Genomic DNA, 18940 nt, shown 5'->3' with positions numbered 1-18940 from the left:
CTCTGCAAAGCTCAGAGGAGGAAATGGAGAAGAGGGCAGGCAGAGGATGCTGATGGGTAGATGGAGGGGGAAGTCCAGGGGCAGAGGGGTGAGAACCACCAGGAGGGCTGTGAGGAGGGTATGGCTGCTGAAGCCCTGACCCGGGCCGGGGAGGGTAGAGTACTCCCAGCTGCTTGGGCCATAGAATCCTAGATTGTCAGGACTGGAAGAGACCTTAGATGGCATCTTGTCCAAGTTGCTCCAGAAACTGAGTCTCAGAGACATCAAAGGGCTTGTCAAGGTCACACAGTATACAAAAGGCACTGCCTGCAGTATAGAGGGGGGATTGGAGGTGACTCATTTGGTCCCTGCCCTTGGGGACCTCTTAGACTGGCAAGGAAGAGACTCTTCATGACTAAATATAACCGAAGGCACACTGTGACGAGAGTGCAAAAGCTCTGCGAAGCCTTTGCCCAGAGGTAGGGAGGTGAGTGTCAGGGAAGGGGGAAGTCAAAGAGAGGGCTAGGGGGCTTGCCCAGTGCAGGGGGAGGGCCTCCCATCCAGCTGCTCGGGAGGGGGAGACTTGGCCCCCACTCCCATCCGTGCCCACTCACATCTCCCTTATGATAGCCAATGGCCAGAGAGAAGTCCCCTTCTGATGACTTCCTGCCTGTCCAGAGGGACTGGAGGGGCCAGCTGCTCCTGTACCATCTTGCTGACTCCCGCCGATGCCTGCCGCTGAGCAGCCAAGGAAGGAAACACCTTCTCCTGAGAACAAGTGCCAGAGAAGGGATCACCAGGATGAACTTGGGCAGATCCTGCAGGTGGAGACGAGGTGGGGTGGGGGGAACAGGGGAGAGATGGGTCAAGGAAAGAGTTCCCTGGGGAGAATTCCTTCTCGACCCCAAGAAGGGGTAGTGGGTTGGCTTTTGGGACCCTGTTAGGGAAGACAGGGTGGCAGGAGGTGGTGGTAGGGAGAGGAACAGAGGGATCCCAACATGGCCAAACTGGAGGTGAGTGGAAGCTGGAGCCCACTGACCTCAAACCCATTTTACAGATGGGAAATGTGGGGTCCCAGTCAAAGGAGGAAGGTGCTAATGTGGGGCTCTTCCTGGGGCATCACCTGCCCATCCCCCACCCTGACCAGGCTGAAGTGGAGGAATTTAAAAATATTGGGTGCCTTACAATATGCTTAATACTTTACTTACCTTCCCCATTTAACCCTATAAGGCCGGTACTATGACTCTCCCTATTTTACAGATGTGAAGGCTGAAGGACAGAGAGGCCCTGAAGCGTCACGTGCAAATCAGGGAGCCACAAACCCTCAGGAAGGCTGCAATTTAAGAGACTCAGCGAAGAGCTCACCATCCGAGTTGGGACCTCCCCGCCTCCACACCCAGACACATACGGGTGCACACGCACACATTACGTGAACATCGCGATTTGATGTCTGCCAGCTGTCTCTGCTGATTTGTGGGGACAGGTTTTCTTCCGGATTGTCTAAGTGCACAAGCTCTTCCATTTTACAGATGGTAAACTGAGGTCCAGAGATGAACGTGACCTAATCAGGGATTTTATTCATGGAGGGAGGGTTGCTAAGTCCCTCTCCACGTATCCTCTGACTTATCTGGCCCCGGTGGAGTGGTCCAGGATGGGAGCGGCTGTGTGCCCCCGCTTCCCACTTGCAAACAGACTCTGCTCCGCACCATCTGTCTCTGTTCAGGGGCGTCTCTCCGGCGTGGTCCAAGGGCTAAGGCGCTGTCTCTGGCTCAGTGACCCCACCCTCACCACCACCACCCCAAAGTCCCTCCCGCTGGCGCCGCAGTTACATGGAGGTGCTGTCGCAACTCGCCGTGACCGTCACTGGAGAGCTGGACCCAGAGGGCCCGGGGGCGGGGGTGGAGGATGAGGAGCGGGCCGGGGCGGAGCACAGGGCGGAGGCAGCTCCCGGCGCTTGGGGCTGCCGGGCCGGACTAAGTCCACGCTCGACAGCCTCACTGCCGCTCCTCGGCCCCATGGACGCCCTGTGCGGCTCCGGGGAGCTGGGCTCCAAGTTCTGGGTAAGGCGCGGGGCTCTGTGGCAGGTTTGGCGGGGCCGGGGACAGCCGGGGGCCGCCTGATACCCGCTGCCTGCCTTCCGTGGCGAAAGGACGCTGGGAGGGGCGTCAGGCCGTGCTGCGCAGAGCCGGATCCTACTCAGTGTCTGGGACATGCTTTGACGTGCAATCCCTCGCTGCACGGAGGAGCCCGGGAAAGCCAGGCGCAAGGCTCCTCGCGGGCACAGTGGATGGCATCCTGGAACCGGGAGGTATCCCCACGTGCTGCCTAGCTTTTCTCGAAACTAAGCGCAGGGTGCAGAAGGGGCGTTTCCACATAAGTTCCCTTCCTGGTGGACCCTTCAGCGCCTGCACCATGGTCTAGGGCTCGGTTGCCTACCCCTCACGCCTGTCCCGAGACTCCCAGGGTATCCAGAGCCCCAGCTCAACCAGATGCTTTCCAAGGCTGGCTCCACAGGGCCCCACCTTTCTGGAAAGGGCTTCTGCTATCTTCTCTGGGCTGCAGGTCTGAGAGTAGGCCCTTAACCACCCTGGCCAATGGCGGGAGAGACGACCCCACTGAGGAGACTGGCACTTAGAAGTACAGGGCATCAGGATTCCCAGGTCCAAAAACGCGCTGCCTTTGAGGCAATTCTGACTCATACTGACCCTATAGGACAGAGTAGAACTACCCCATGGGGTTTCCAAGGCTGTAATCTTTTGGAAGTAGACTGCCACATCTTTCTCCCGCAGAGCGGCTGGTGAGTTCGAACCCCTTTAGCAACCAAGCACTTAACCACTGGGCCACCAGGGCTCCTTTCCCAGGTCCAGCCCTCTCCTTTTTACAGATGGGGAAAGGGAGGTCCAGAGAGAGGTGGGGTGTGGGAGCAGGGGAGAGCCTTTTGACTCTCATGCCAAGTCCCTTTCTAAGACATCAGACAGCTTTTCAGGCTGCTGACCCCAGCCTCCCAGCACAGTTCAGGCACACTGAGTGGAGACAGCCCAAGAGCTTTCTTAAAGCTTTCAAAACCTACTCATAGCGGCAGCCTTGATTGTCATTGCAGCTCTTTAAGTTAAGTGGCGGTTTTACAGATGAGGCTCAGATTAAAGGGGCTGGAATGTGGTCATCCAGGGGTGCGCAGCACAGGCTGGTCTCAAGTGAATCCGCATCTCTAAATCTGCCCCATTTTGGGTATTTGTACATTTATTCCTGGTGGTTGTGTGCCCAGTGTTTGAATGTGTGTGTGTGCAGGGTGTGTGTGCACCTTTGCATGTGTGGGTATGCGTGTTATCCACTGGTGTGTGCATGCATGGGTATGTACGCATGTGCACAGATGTGTGTGCAGATGGGTGTGTGCAGGCGCATGTGTGTACGTAGATGTACATGTATACAGTCAGGAATCACGCTCTTCAGTTGTATTTGGAATGGGCTGGGGAGGTTACATGGGTTTGCTGAATCTTGGGACAATGGAGTACCGGGAAAAAAAAGTCTTTGGAGATCTCACTTTTTCTCTGGGTCACTGAAGTATTTATCTGAAATGGTGCAGCTTCTCTGCCACTGCCCTTCTTGGCCAGCCGCTTAGGAACCCACTCCATTGTCCAGCCTTCTCACTTGTCACCAAAGTTTAAAGGTTATCCAGCACTGCTCTTTGCCTCATGTACTCCCTTTCGCTGACTGCTCGAGCCAGCCTGGTGTGGCTATGGCATGGTCAAGGTGTCAGGGACGGCCATGCAGAGAGCTGGAAAACAAAGGGGTAATTGTGTCCAAGCCTCAAATGCAAAGGCCCCTGTTCCTGAGTGGACAGCTAAACCCTGAGAGCGCAGGACTGTAGAGAAGATGGGCTTCGAGAAACCTGTAGATGGGAACTCACAACTCCCTTCTTGTCCCAAGCTCGGAGATCCATGCAGTTGTGGAATCCAAGAATGTCAGAGCTTAGGCCTTGGAGCATTTAGCTCCTCTTTGTAAATCTGAGGAAACTGGGGCCCAAGGAGGGAATGGATTTGCCAAAGTCACACAACAATCAGTTGCAGAGTGCTGGACTCGGAAGCAGGACCCCTGGGATATGATTCCAACGTTGCCATTACCTAGTGAAGCACCCTTGGGCCTCTGGGCCTCCGGGCCCCTGAACTTCTTGCTGCTCGTGAACTGTACCTCCTCTGAGGACCTTCGGGTCAATGAGAGTCAGCTCATCTGTATTAGATCCAAGGGATGAATCCCTTCTTTGAAGACCTTGGCATATGGTTGTGGGATCTCTGCTAAGATTCCTCAGATGACTACTGCTCTTCTTCACCCTAATGTCCAAATACCCTCCATCCTCCATGTTATTCTCTTGGCTCCAGAAAGCTGGTTCCAGGCTGCACCCAGCCTGGGGTGACTGGGGATGGGGTGAGGAGAAAGCAGGAAGGTTCCCAGTTGCAAGGGTGGACCTCATCTTCTGGGGGTTTGCAGATGAGACAAGGGAGGGTGTGAAGCAGGGAGCTGGAGCCCCAGCTATAGCTTAGTTACCCAAAGGGTCTAGAGCTCTAGGCTACTCATTCATGTGCTACTTTGCATCTTCTTTGCATTGCATATTATGCAGGAATACCTGCTCCTGAACCTTCTCCCTGCTGGTGATCCACCTTGTGGGAAGCAGTTCAGGGTGGCTAGGAAGTACCTGAGCCAGGAGTGAAAAGGATGGGGTGTGGTGGTTCAAGCCCCTCTGTACCACTGGTTTACTCTACTAAGCCTTTCGCTAGCTTGTCCTCACAGCCTTAGTTTCTTCAGCAGTGAAGTGGGAGAATAACCTACCTCCTACCCCCCTCACCAAATTGTTGTGCGGATCAAAGAAGATAGATAGAGAATGTGAACCAATTTTGAGGTCTAGGAAACTTGCTATGGGTGGTAGGTCCTGATATTCCCTGGCAAGAGGAGGGAAGAAAAAGAGAAGTGAGGTTAGAAGGGGGTATTAGGACTAGTAAGACCTATGAGAAGTGGGCTGGCAGGACTGTTGATCTGGGGACTGCCATTTCTGCTGTTTGTCGGGGAGCAGAGGGCTGATCCTGGTTGAATTCATCCACCCTGGCGGTAGCTAAACCTGAGGGCGAGGGACCGAGATCACACACCATGCACTCGGTAAATGATTTATTACTCTCTTTGAATCTTTCTCTCTCACCTCTAACCTCTTGTGGGTAAGCTCCCAGCATCTCTGAGAGTGCCTTTGGGGTTTCCATGGAAAATAAATTCCAAATGAGTGCACAAACAAGCTGCCCAGGGATCATGAGGCCAGAGATGCCTCTAGAACAAAGGAGGTGGTGGTGTCACTTTCCTCTGTCCTGCTGTCCCCGGCTTGGAAGATTACTTTCTGTTGTGAGCAATAGAGGCTGGAGAGACCCAGGGTGGTGAAGGGAGTGCACAGTGCCAGGGCCTGGGAGTGTTTGCCCTCGGGGGGTCTTGATCTGTTTGCAGAATTAGCCTTGATCTGATGGCCCTGGACAGCTCCTAAGAGGCTGCTGTCAACCCCTAAATCACAAGGACCTGACCATCAGAGCTGTCCAAAGATGGTACTGACTGCCTGAGAAGTAGTGGACTCCCTGTCACCTGGGGGTGTATAAGCACATGGTTAGTGACCCCTTGGTAGGGATGCTGGAGAGGGGATTCAAACCAGGGAAGGAGGTGGGGTCCTACCCTGAGATTCTGTGATAACTGGGAAGAGGGAAGGTGTGGCTGATGGGACATAGGCCAGTTCCTCCTATAAGATTTCCAGGTTCCCTCTTTCCTGGTTCTCTACCTGTTCTAGACGTGCAATTTACCTAGCAGCACCTCTTGGTAGAGCCCCTGAGTCTCCCATTGGTCAGGCCTGAGTGGGGAGGGCGCCCTCATTGCCCTCTTGTCTGTTTACCTGCCCTAAACAAAAAAAAAAAAAACCAAACCCATTGCTGTCAAGTCAATTTTGACTCATAGCAACCCTATGAGAAGAACTGCCCCATAGAGTTCCCAAGGAGCACCTGGCAGATTTGAACCACTGACCTTTTGGTTAGCAGCCGTAGCTCTTAACCACTATGCCCTCAGGGTTTCCCTTATCTACGCTAGGGAGTAGCAAAGCCCTGGTTCCTCAGAGGCTCAGCTCCCTGGGCCTCGAACAAAGTGTGTTCTAGCTAGTCCTGACTCTTCCACTTACTAGCTGTGTGACCTTGGGCAAGTCAGTCTCCTTCTCTGGGCTCCAGCTGAGCTTAAGTGGACTCTAGGGTCCCCTTCAGGTCTAGAGTTGTTCAGTGGTGGATCATCTGAGAGGATGATCCTCAAGCTTGGGGCCCAAGGCCATGGTTAGGACCCTCCAAACTTTAGGGCTCCTGGGTGGCAGGGTCTCCTGAATTTCCTCCTGGATCATTGCCCAGTGTGCGTAGGTGGCCACCCAAACATATGAGTAGTGTACAAGGCTCGGATTCCAATATGTTTTGACTCTGAAATGAAGACAATGGCAAGCACAGCTGTGGTGAAACTGGTAGAGGCAGGACCTCTGAGGTGGGAAGGTGGGTGCCAGGCCAAAAAAAAAAAAAAAAGTTGCCTGCAAGTTAATTTTGATTCATGGCAACCCCATGTGCATCAGAGTAGAACTGTGCTCCATAGGGTTTTCAATGGCTGATTTTTTGGAAGTAGATTACCAGACCTTTTTTCTGAGGCACCTCTGGGTTATCAGTTAGCTTATCGGTTAGCAGCCGGGCACATTAACTGTTTGCACTACCCCGGGACTCCCCTGCCAAGCCAGGGCCCCTAGAATGCCCTCCCTCCATCCCACTGGGTGTGGAGAAGCAGGTGCTGGCCAGCTTTGAGCTCTTCATCCCTGGCTGCTGGCTAGGGGATTTGGCCCCTGTGACCCCAGGCTGGCTTCTCCCCAGCTCTGCTGCTCCCCCACGTCCTGGGTCGGTCTGGGTCTCAAGGGCCAGAGTCTTGGAGAAGGAAGTGAGTCAGGGAAGTGGCATTTGTGAAGGAACTGTGTCAAGCTGGCCTGCTGGCCCCCAGAAAAGGAAATGGTCTTGGAGCTTGGCGCCAGCCCCCAGGGAGGGAGATCCCAGTGGGTCTGCCGGCTCACCTACCAGAGCACCTGTACTGTGTCCATCCCTCCCTGGTAGGGTGTCCCAGAGGTGACAGGTAGGATAGGACTCCTGGGGGGAGGGAGGAGGCCTGGATGCACCACTGCTGAGGTGGCTGGGCCTCTCCCCGCCCCAACCTGGAGCTGTTCCTGTTTCTGGCAGTGGGTCCAGGGGTGGTGCTGGCTGGGGGTGGCATAAGGGTGTGAATAAAGGCTTAACCCTTGGATTGGATTTCTCCTCCTAACTGGATGTTCCGGTTCCTAGTTTAGTGGCTCCCAGAACCCTAGCTGGTCTATTACCCAGGTAATGGCAACCTCTGTACTCAAATCTGCAATGAGAACTGCAAAAAGGAGGTGATTTGAGGGTAGGTTGCATAGTAGGGAAAAAAGGTTTTTAATGTTTCAGGTGCTCTGGATGCATATGTTCTTTGCCTGAGGTGGAGTGTCATGCTGGAACCCTACGGGGTGGGAGGGAAATGCTCGTGTAACACAGTGGTCAGGGGCTGGGACTCTGGAGCTAGACTGCCTGGGTCAGCACATGTGAACTTGAGCAGATTCCTTTCTGGCCACGGGGCTCAGCTGTCATGAACATTGAATGCTAATCCTGGCAAACCAATTGCTGTGGAGATGATTCCAACTCATGGCGACCCCGTGTGGTGTAGAGTAGTACTGCGCTTCGTAGGGTTTTCAAGGCTGTGACCTTTCAGAAGTACATCACCAGGCCTTTCTTCCCAGGCACCTCTGGATGGGTTCGAACGGCTAACTTTTCAGTTAGAAGTTGAGTGCTTAATCGTTTGCGCCACCCGGGGACTGACTCCTCCTGGTACACAGCGGTGCTCAATTAACCAAAGTTGTTGCTGGCTGGCACGACCCCATCCAGAAGCAGATCGGTCAGTGGGGTCTGTGAGGCAGAGACTGGCCCAGCACAGCCTGCTGGAGACTTCCTGTTGTCCTGTCCCAGCCTCGGTGTGTCAGTGAGCATGAGTGGGGGTCAGAGTGGGCCCTTGCCCTTTCTGCACCTCCGTTTCCACTAAGATAAATGATCTTGTCAGCGGTTCCTTTCTGCTGACAATCTGTGACCTCAGGAGTTGCCACGCACTGGTGCTCCCGCCTTCTTCCCCCAGGATTAAGGAAGTAATTACTCTTCTCATGACAGAACTGTCAACAGGCCTGGGGCCCAGGGGGGCTGGGAAGGCCCTGGCTGAGCAGGGGCAGAGCTCGGGCAGAAGGCCCAGGGTCCTCCCCCGCCTGCTGTCTGCCTGGGTCAGCAGGGATTTCAGCCGCGGTGCCCACAAAGGGGCATCTTCCGTAGAGTCCATTCTGGCTGCTGGACCTTCCGCCTTATCAGCCCCATCCAGCTGTTTAATCGCATTATTAAGGAAACTGTTGTTGCTGTGGAAAGCAAGTGGGTGACGGCAGGGAAGGGGGGCTGTGGGCCAGCTCCTGCCTCCAAGCTGGTGCTGTTGAGATGGCAATGGTAGGGGAGCCGTGAGAAGGCATCACCCGTCCCGCCCTGGCTGCTGCGGGAGTGTCGTGGGGTTCAGGAATGACCTCCACTGACTGCTTCACCTTCGTTGTACGCTCAGCATTGACTGGGTTGAAGGCTCCCTTGGGTATCAAGGACGGTGGCCTTGGTGCTGGAGAGAGAGCATGCAGTGCTCCTGGGCATGCAGCTGCAGAAGCTGAGCTTGGGGGGTGCCCTCCATTCATTCGTTCATTCATTCAATGAATACGTATTGAGTTTCTTCTCTGTGCTAGGCACTGTTCTAGGCAGTGAAGAACAAACCTGCCCTCACGGAGCATATATTCTAATGTGAACCCACTACCGTAGAGTCAATTCTGATTCATAGAAAACCTGTAAGACAGAGCAGAACTGCCCCATAGGGCTTCCAAGGCCACAAATCTTTATGGAAATAGACTGCCACATCTTTCTCCCGTGGAACGGCTGGTGGGTTCAAACCACTGACCTTTTGGCTAGCAGCCGAGCTCTTAACCACTGTGCCACCGGGGCTCCTATTCTAATGGGAGGAAACAGAAAGCCAATAGACATAATAAACAAGTCAATTATATAGTAGGATAGAAAGTGATTAAGGGCTATGGGTGAAATACAACAGGTTAAGAGGGTGGAGGTGCAGGACCAGGGTAGGGGTGAGTGACAGTTTTAATTAGGAAGGTCAGGGTGGACCTCTATACGGAGGTGGACCTGAGCAAGAACTTGCAGGCATTGAGGGAGTGAGATAGGTAGCTATCTGGGGGACAGTGCTGCTGCCCGAGGCAGGCGCCAGGGGGCTGGGGTTCGGGGAGCGAGGGGAGTGGGGGCGGTAAGGTGGGAGGAGTAGATAATGAGGGTCTTGCAGGCATTTACGCTGAGTGAAATGGGGAGCCCTGGGAGGGTTTTAACCAGAGGAGCAACATGGTCTGGCTTAAGTTTCAAAAAGATCTCTCTCTGACTGCTGTGTTGGAAAAGACAGAAGGGGCGAGTGGCAGCAGTGGAAGCAGGAAGACCAGAGAGAAGGCTACAGCAACGGTTCAGGCAGACGAGAGAGTGGAGGTGGGATGGTGGTCAGATTCTGGATGGAGTTGCCTTTTTGATAGATAAGAACAGTCGAATACAGCAATTTCATATCGTTCAACCTAATAATTTGAAGGTAGAGCAGACAGGATTTGCTGAGGGGTGGTTGGATCAAGGACTCTGGCCTGGGCATCTGGGAGAAAGGCGTTGCCATCCACCGAGGTGGGCAAGCTGGGGTGGAGTGGGTCTAGGTGGGGAGGGGAGATGTTAGGAACTCAGTTCTGGACGTGTTGCATATGACATGTCCCATAAATGCCCTAGCAAGAGCTCTGGGGTGAATGGGCTAGGGCATAGGCATGGGCAGGTGCACCCTGCTTCCTGGGGAGGGCTCTGCCCAGCTGGGACATGATCATCTGAAGGAAAGGAGCCCAGGCTGGACCTGCCCCGTGGGGCAAAACAGCCATCTGGGTCCTCCCAACCCAAGATCTCTCAGTTGTTGCCGCAGCACGAGGTCACAGCAGCCCAGTGCTCCGTCTCCACTTCCTCAAGCATTGCTCTGTTTGCATCAAGGTGCTTTGCTGCTCATTCGCTCCCCTGAGAGGAGGCAGCTGGGATGCTGTTGTTGCTCCCATTACTCACACGTGGAGACTGAGGTTCAGAGTTGAAGGAGCTCACCTAAGGTCACACGGCTCAAAATGGCAGAGCCATATCAGGTCCTCTGCATGGGAGTTAGGTTCTTCTTGTGCCCACTCCCCACCTGCCTCCCATGTCACGAGCTTACACACCCACGTGGTGATTCCCTGTCATGCCCTTGAACCCCGGCTCCCACCCTCCCCCTCACTCTCTTGCTAGTCAATGGACAGGCCATTTCTGGATCACTTCTGTGCAGCTGGTACTGTGCTGGGAGTTGGAGAGTATGGGACAGCATACCAAGAGCTATAGGGCACAGTGTCAGCCCCAGGGGTTCCATGTTGCTGTTTGAGAGAGGATGTGTTCACATGTGTAGGTCCAGGCAGCATGGGGTGGGGAGAAACCCCAGCTTGGCATCACAGGCCTAGGTGCCAGTCCCTTCTCCATCCTGCCAAGAGTCCTTGAACCTGTTGGTGAAGCAGGATAACCCTGCTTTCTCTTTTGTAAATTGGGCTTAACCATCCCCTCCCATCTGCCTCTGGAAATTGCTCTGAGGCAACAACCAGGTAATGACTATGTAAGTGCTGTAATAAAATGCCACACAAACACAGAGTCCCTTATCACCCTCAAGTAACAGTGACTTAACTGGCCGGCCAAGGCCTTAAAGGATAAAGCAAGGAAAAGGCTAGGGTGCCTAGAGTGGCTTCCTGAAGGAGGAGGACATTGTTCATGTCCTTGTAGGCCACTGTAGTGTGGAGTGGAGATGTCTAGTTGGCAGTTGGACGTATAGTCAAGGATTTGGAAAGTGGTGGACTGGAAAGATAAATTTGGGAGCCGTTGACCTGTAGATGGCATGCTCTTATGAGACTGGTGAGATCACCAAGGAGATTGCAGACAGAGAAGGAGCTGCAGAGAGGAAAAGACTGAGCCCTGGGGCCCTCTGACACCAGGGGAGTAATGGACAAGGAGACCAAGAAGACATGACCAGGAGCAAGGGGAAGACCAAGGGAGTAGGTCAGGAATTTGGGTCCCCAGGGTATTGGAAGGGAAGGGACCAGAACCTTGTTGCAATTGCCCATGAGGAGGTGAGGGCCTGGGCCAGTATGATAGCTGAGGGTTTGGGTGGGAGGTACCGTGTGGGAGGTATTATAACCCCAATGTTAGCCATGAAGAAACCAAGGCCCACTTTGGTGAAAGGTTAATCACCTTGCCCGAGGTCACAGAGCTTGGAAACAATAGAGCCAGGGCTTAAACATAAATCTGGTTGCTGTCTTGACTCTACCAAGAATCAACAGGACCTGGTGCCTCCATGGGCCTCTAGGTGATTGGGAGATTGGTGGTGCCCTTGGCAGAGGCAGGCAAGGCCATAGGACGGCTGGTCCTGGCAGGGAGTGGTCAGGCTGGGTTTGAGGGGTGTTGAATGTGAAGTGCCCGAGGACAAATGGGGAAGCCAGCTGAGAGGCAGCCGGAAGTGGGGACTGAGGCTCAGGGCAGGATTGGAGCTATTGACATTATTTGTGGCTCCTCAGTACAGACTGTGAGCATTAATGAGAGATGCGAGAGAGAGAGCCAAGGGCCAGGGTCAGGACCCAGGATCTATGTCTACACGCTGGCATTAGGAGAAAGAAGAAGAGGGGACAGAAAGGAATGCTTGTAGAGAACCAAGGAGGACCAGAAAAGAGTAGGTTCTGAGAGGATGGGAGAAAGCCCACCCTGTTACAGGAAGGTCCTGAATGAAGGCTGAAAGGGGCCCATTTAATTTGACAGTTAGAGGGACTTCTAGTTATTTGGAGTGGATTAAACACACGGCTTTATCCCTGTTCCTTCCTGAAATTCCACTAAAATGACAGTAAGGAATAAAAGATATACGCCCACAGGACAAAGAGGAGACAACAGCAGAGGAGATATCAACATACTTTTGGAAGGTGAAAGCAGGTGAAGGAGTAATAACTGTTGTAGAAGAGGGGAGACAGCTGAAACGGAAGCAGATGCAGAATCCGGAAAGCTCAGGAATTAGAGGGCTGTTGGGGACAGGGATGGGGAGGGCTAAAAGCAAGGGGTGGTTGGAAGACTGTGTAAGGAGAAGTTTAATACCCAGGCTACTTCTCGAACCCTTCCCAAAGCTGGACAAACACCCAGCCACCCCCTCAGGAGAACACCAGGTTATTTTGTTGAGTTAAATGAAAGTTCGCAGACTGACTGATGGGACCCTCAAGCCTCTTCCCCCAGTTGGGCCGAGAAAAAAGACCTGCAGATTCTGCCAGTTGGCGGGGTGGGGGGTCTTCCCAAAATGATCAGGTTCCTAGTCAATTACTCTCCAGTGAAGCCCAACAGCCAGCAGTCTCCGCCTCCACCACTTTTAGTGCCTTGCTCTAAAACATCAGGAGACTTTGGCTAAACACAGTGTTACCATATGACCAGATTCACTGGGTGGTGCAAACAGTTACGTGCTCAACAATTAGCTGAAAGATTGACAGTTCGAATCCACCAAGAGGCAGCTCGGGAGACTGGCCTGGCGATCTGCTTCTGAAAGGTCACCACCCTATGGAGCAGTTCTACTCTGCACACTTGGGGTCGCCATGAATTGGAATCAACTCAATGGCAACTAACAACAACAATCACGTGACTGGGAATTTCCCTCCTAGGTAGACCCAGAGGAAAGGAGAACATACGTCCATACAAACACTTGTGCACGAATGTTTATAACAACATTATTCATAATAGCCAAAAGGTGGAAACAGCCCAAATGTCCATCAATGAATGAATGGATACACAAAATGTGATCTAGCCATATAATGGAATGTTAATCAGCAATAAAAAGGAAGAACTGATATATGCTATAACGTGGATAAGCCTTGAAAACATGCTCCGTGAAAAAAAAAGAAGACAAAAGGTCACGTATTATATGATTCCATTAATATAAAATGTCCAGAATAGGCAAATCTATAGAAACAGAAAATAGATTAGTGGTTGCTTAGGCGTTAAAGGGGAGCCCTGGTTAAGCAACGGTTAAGCACTTGGCTGCTAACCTAACGGTTGGCGGTTCGTACCCACCAGCAGCTCCGTGGGAGAAAGATGTGGCAGCCTGCTTCCATAAAGATTTACAGCCTTGGAAACCCTGTGGGGCATTTCTACTGTGTCCTATAGGGTTGCTATGAGTCAGAATCAACTTGATGGCAATAGGATTTTTTTGAGGGGGTGCTGGTTAATCTTTCCAGGAGCAGATTGCCACATCTTTCTCCCTCGGAGCAGCTGATGGGTTCAAACTACTGATCTTTCAGTTAGCAGTTGAGTGCTTAACCACTGCACCACCAGTGCTTCTAGCTATTATCAAATACTGGTAAATCAAACAATAATAGTAAAAGCATATTGGTTAAAAATATGGAAGTAGCTACAAGAAGAAAGTTATTGTATTTGAAAGTATTTACCCCTGGATAGTAGAGCTAAGGGTGATGAGTGATGGGGTAGGGGACCATTTTCTTTTTTACTCTTTGACTTGTTAAATTGTGTGCATGTATAACTTTGATAAAAATAAAAATGATAATGATTTAAATTGGCAATTAGAAGGTAGGTGGTTATATCCTCAGGGGTTAACAGTTGTTGTCTCTTGGTGGATGGAATTGTGGGTAGTTTCGGTGGTGCAAACGGTTAATTTGCTCAGCTGCTACCCGAAAACTTGGAGGTTTGAGTCCACCCAGAAGCACCTCAGAAGAAAGGCCTGGCAATCTACTTCAGAAAAACCAGCCATTGAAAACCTATGGAGCACAGTTCTACTCTGACATACATGGGGTTGCCATGAGTTAGAATTGACTCAGCGACTGGATTTCTTGTCACTTGTTTATAGTTTCTGAGCTTTCTATAAAGAACAGCTAATGCTTTGCAAGAAGGGGAAAAAAGAGATTAGGGCATTGGCAGCCTTGGAGAAAACAATCTCAGTGAAATATGTGTTTATTAAAGAATGTATCCTCTACCTCTTTCCCAAAAAGTTTTTAGGTCTAGTTTTCCCTGTGTGATGCAAATGGTTAACTTGCTTGGCTGCTAACTGAAAAGTTGGAGGTTTGAGTCCACCCAGAAGTGCCTTGAAAGAAAGGCCTGGTGGTCTACTTTTGAAAACTCAGCCATTGAAAAGTCTATGAGGCACAGATCTAGTCTGACACAAACGGGATCACCATGAGTTGGAGTTGACTTGGCAGCAACTGATCATAGTCAAAGACAGGAGGGGTCTCACCGGCTGCCAGTAGAGTGACCGCACGTCCCTATTTGCCAGGGACCAAGTGGTTTCCCAAGGTGTGGGACCAAACCAGGACAGTCTCATGCAAACCTGGACAGTTGGTCACCCTCGGCTTTGTAATTAACAAAGACCTCCCCACATCCTTTGCTGCTTTGATCTCACAACTACCCAGTGTCTCAGGGAAGCGCCTGATCTCTTACCCAAAAATAAAAATAAAATAAAAAACCAAACCCATTGCTGTCTACTCAATTCTGACTCATAGTGATCCTATAGGACAGAGTAGAACTGCCACAAAGAGCGGCTGGTGGATTTGAACTGCCTGACCTTTTGGCTAGCAGCCAAATGCTTAATCACTGTGTCACCAGGGCCCCTTGATCCCTTACCTAGGAGAGGCTTAAAGAGAAAGTGGTCTCTTAAACCTTGTGCATATATTACTTTGATAAAACTAAAAAGTTAATTTTTTGAAGAAGAGAGTGGGAATCTTGAGTGACAGAAAGCAGATCAGTGGTTGCCTGGGTCCAGGGTGGAGGGAGGGGCGGACAGCAACGGCGCAGAAGGGAACTTTTAGGGTGACGGCAATTTTCTGTATCTTTGTTGTGGAAGTGGTTTCCTGGGTGTATACAGTTGTGAAAACTCATCAAATTGTATATTTTAAATGGATGCATTTCTTGTACATAAATTATACCTCAATGAGAGAGAGAGAGAAGAGGGAATCAGGAAAGGGAGGCCCCCAGTGAACCTCACGGCCTCTTCAGAGAGCTCACACGCAGGACAGCCCCCGCTCGCTCGTGCAATTATGCTCTGTCATCCTCGCCTCTGGCCTGGCCATCTCTCTGGTGGGAGAGCCCGATCCTCCAGGAGGCTGTCCCAGCCCTGCATTGTCCTCTTTCCCCAGGACTCCAACCTGTCGTTGCACACAGACAACCCCGACCTCACGCCCTGCTTCCAGAACTCTCTGCTGGCCTGGGCCCCCTGCATCTACCTGTGGGCCGCCCTGCCCTTCTACCTTCTCTACCTGCGGAACCACCATCGAGGCTACATCGTCCTCTCCCACCTCTCCAGACTCAAGACGGTATGGGACTCAGGGCTCTCCTGAGGGTGGGGCTGAGGTTTGGGGACTCTTCTTTCAATGAGCCCTTCACCCACTACCCTCATCAGCCAGACTAGCTTCCCCAGTCTTCCCAGCTTCACTGCCCTGCATCTCTGAGCCAGGGTGGCCTGCCAGCTGGGTGTGCCGCCAACTGGGATATTCCCTGAATGAGGAAGTTCAAGCAAGTTTTCCAGCAAGGTTCACCTCACCCCGCGAAGCTTTCGGCCAACACCCTTCCCAGTTCAAAGAGCAAGGACAGATTACCCAATAAGCAAGGTATGCGTGGGCTTAATTGTGTTTAGTTACTAATCTGTAGTGCACAATTTCACCTGTTGCTTACCACGGTGAAAAGCCTATGCATACCTTGTTTACTGGGTAATCCACCCCTGCCAAAGAGCCAGGCCCAGGTTGATCTGGCGCCTTGTGGTGGGTTCAGGAGCCAAGGCCCTTCCCTAGCTGGGGCTGTTCCTGACTCTGGGGAGGGGGCTCCAATATGTGCCCTGTCCGCAGGCCCTGGGCATCCTGCTGTGGTGTGTCTCCTGGGCTGACCTCTTCTACTCCTTCCATGGCCTGGTCCACGGCTGGGCCCCTGCCCCCATCTTCTTTGTCACGCCCCTGGTGGTGGGGATCACCATGGTCAGTGTGGGGCCCGGGAAGCTGGATGGGGAAGGGTCTCCAGTTGGTATGTGGGAATGTGATGAGGGGACTATGGACTCTGAGGAGAAGGGTTGTACACCTTGGGAGTGGGGAAAGGATGGGAGTGACCCCAGAAATATCAGGAACGGAGGCAGATCCATATGTGTATGCTCTGGCTGGGCTTCCCCTGCCCTCCTGCACAGCTGGTGGCCACCCTGCTGATCCAGCATGAGCGGCTGCGGGGAGTACAGTCCTCTGGAGTCCTCATCACCTTCTGGTTCCTGTGCGTGCTCTGCGCCATCATCCCCTTCCGCTCCAAGATCCTTTTGGCCATGTCAGAGGTAAGGGTTCGTGGTGAGGGGAGCCCTGCCAGGTCCAGCCCTGTCTGGGGAATGACCTCAGGGCTCGAGGTCACTGCTGGGTCCCAGGCTCCTGCCCTCTACCCTCCCGGGCTCCCAGGACCTCCTCTGCTTCTCAGTCCTTTTCACGGTGTTGTTCCCACTCGTCACATCTCTGTAGGGAGACAGGCCAGGATTGGGGGTGGGGTGGGGGGCAGGACCGGTGTAATACAGGGGAATGGGGCAAAGTCTCTGCCACTGTTGGGTTTGTGGGAGTGCAGGGGCTGCTCTGTAGCCACCACCACCACCAAGTGCCCTGTCTGATATGGTGTCATTCAATGTCTGTATAATGAATGAATGTATGCAGATATCCATGAATAGTCTGGCTTACCCACTATCTTGTTCTCCCCTTTTCTTCCCACCTTCCTCAGCTCTTGACCTTTGTCTTGATCTTGCCAGAGGAGACGGTGCCCCTGGTGGTGGTGGCGGGGGGGGGGGAGGTATGGGACACTGGGGGGTCAATATAGTGCCTCCCCATTTCTCCATCTCAGGAGAGGCGGGCAAGGGTATACTAGCTAAGAGCACAGGCTCTAAACAGTCCACTTATTCCCTGTGTGGTCTTGGGCAAGTTGCCTACTCCTTTTGAGCCTCAGTTTGTTCAATGGCAAAATGGGTATCATAATAGTACCTATCTTGGTGATGGCTGCACGACATGGTGAACGTTATTAATGTCGCTGAAATGTACACTTAAAAGAAGAGTACTTATTATAGGTTGTCAGAGTTTGACCAGATAATGTTCGTAAAGTGCGTGGCAGGGTACCTGGCACAGGGCAAGTCCTCGCCGAGCAGTAGCCCCCCTTATGCCCCCTCCCCATGTCTCAGAATCCTCTGGGTGGGTGACCCAGAGGCCCCCGGGTGCTGCCTCTATCTCAGGAGCCTGAAGCCCCGAAGCTCTCCAGGGCCAGGACCGCCAGCCCAGGGCTGCCCGTCTCCGTTCTCCCTTCCAGGGCAGGATCTCTGACCCCTTCCTCTTCACCACCTTCTACATCTACTTTGCCTTGGTACTTTCTGCCCTCATCCTGTCCTGCTTCAGAGAGAAGCCGCCATTTTTCTCCCCAAAGAACCTCGACCCTGTGAGTTTACCGTGGAGGCCAGGTGGCAGTGGGTACCCAGTCTAAATGGTATTCATCTGGTTCCAAATCTTACTCCTCAGCCCCAGCCCTTACCAGCGACTCCCATCCCTTTCAGGTCCTTCCAAGGGGGGTGCCTGGGAGAGATGCCACCCCCTACAGTCTGTAAACTGGGGCTGGGAGCAGGAAGGAATGAGGGGCTACTCTCTTCTTTGAGAGGGTGGTGGGCACTCCTGAGTCCCCTGTCCCACTCTCTCGCCTTCTAGAACCTCTGCCCAGAGGCCAACGCCGGCTTCCTCTCCCGCCTGTCTTTCTGGTGGTTCACAAAGTGAGTTGTGGCTTTTCCTCCAGCCTGGGCCAGAGGGAGGGGGAGAGGGAGAAAGTGAGAGGGAGGAAGGCAGTCAGGCCAGAAGTTCAGAAGTTCAGGGGCCTGAGGTGTTGGGCCTGGGTGGTCCTCCTATATGGATCCCTGCCCCACGGCGCGGGCAGGCGAGGGTGGGGAGCCATGTCTGTTTGAGCCTGGGGGCTGAATGCAGAGGCCGGGCCTGGCCCACCTCTAATCCCAGGCCGCAGGGGACAGGCTAGGGGCTGGAAGAAGACAGTAATTAGTGCCCAGCTCTTCAATCTCAGGTAAGCTTGCAGCTTGTCATCTCCTTGGCTGCCCCTCCGAGCGGCCTGAGCAGGATAATTGTGTCTGTGACCTGGGTGACAGCTCATTAACTGCATTGTACCAAGGAAGCACCTGAGGCTTGGGCTGCATCCACCGGCTCAGCCTCAGCCCAGGGCCCGGCCAGTATGAATCCAGTCACGGGGCCCTGGGGAGCTGGGGCATCTGGGGAGGAGGAGGAGAAGGGACCAGAGGCAGGAAGCTTCAGGAGGGGGATGGTGAGTGGCCTACAGCCTGCTCACTATGGGAAAAAAGGAGATACAGCCTTGGTCACAGCACCCAAGGGGGGGCCCTCCTTTCTGGAGACCCATTGGGGCCATGCTTCTTTGGCCATTTGGGGGTCTGGACACTGGTCCCCAGCTCCCGGCAGCTAAACTCTGACCCTCTGTGGGGCTGCTGCCCACCCCCACCTTCTCGCCCCAGGATGGCCATCCTTGGCTACCGCCGCCCCCTGGAAGAGCAGGACCTCTGGTCCCTGAATGAGGAGGACAGCTCCCAGATGGTGGTGCAGCGGCTGCTGGAGGCGTGGAAGAAGCAGCAAAAGCAGGCGGCGCGGTGAGCCCCTCCCCATGTTAGCATACCTCCTCCACCCCAGCTCCTTCACAGACCCCGTGCCCCCACC

At 53.2% G+C, this 18940-nt stretch overlaps 1 protein-coding gene across 1 annotated transcript in view; it reads left to right on the top strand.

Moving 5' to 3' along the window:
• Positions 1–707: 707 nt before the first annotated feature.
• The window catches only part of ABCC3 (ATP binding cassette subfamily C member 3), a 48107-nt gene continuing 29874 nt past the window's right edge, over positions 708–18940 (top strand). Inside the window, exons 1-8 of the mRNA XM_023732840.1 lie at positions 708–814; positions 1805–2039; positions 15353–15529; positions 16058–16183; positions 16387–16524; positions 17529–17654; positions 17918–17979; positions 18742–18873. Of these exons, the coding sequence (XP_023588608.1) occupies positions 708–814; positions 1805–2039; positions 15353–15529; positions 16058–16183; positions 16387–16524; positions 17529–17654; positions 17918–17979; positions 18742–18873 (1103 nt within the window). The remainder of the gene's footprint in view (positions 815–1804; positions 2040–15352; positions 15530–16057; positions 16184–16386; positions 16525–17528; positions 17655–17917; positions 17980–18741; positions 18874–18940) is intronic.

This window comes from Trichechus manatus, unplaced genomic scaffold (assembly GCF_000243295.1).
Source record: "Trichechus manatus latirostris isolate Lorelei unplaced genomic scaffold, TriManLat1.0 scaffold00054, whole genome shotgun sequence".
NCBI classification, from domain to species: domain Eukaryota; kingdom Metazoa; phylum Chordata; class Mammalia; order Sirenia; family Trichechidae; genus Trichechus; species Trichechus manatus.
Note: the sequence above shows the minus strand (reverse complement) of the source record. Positions and strands in the feature narration are given on the sequence as shown.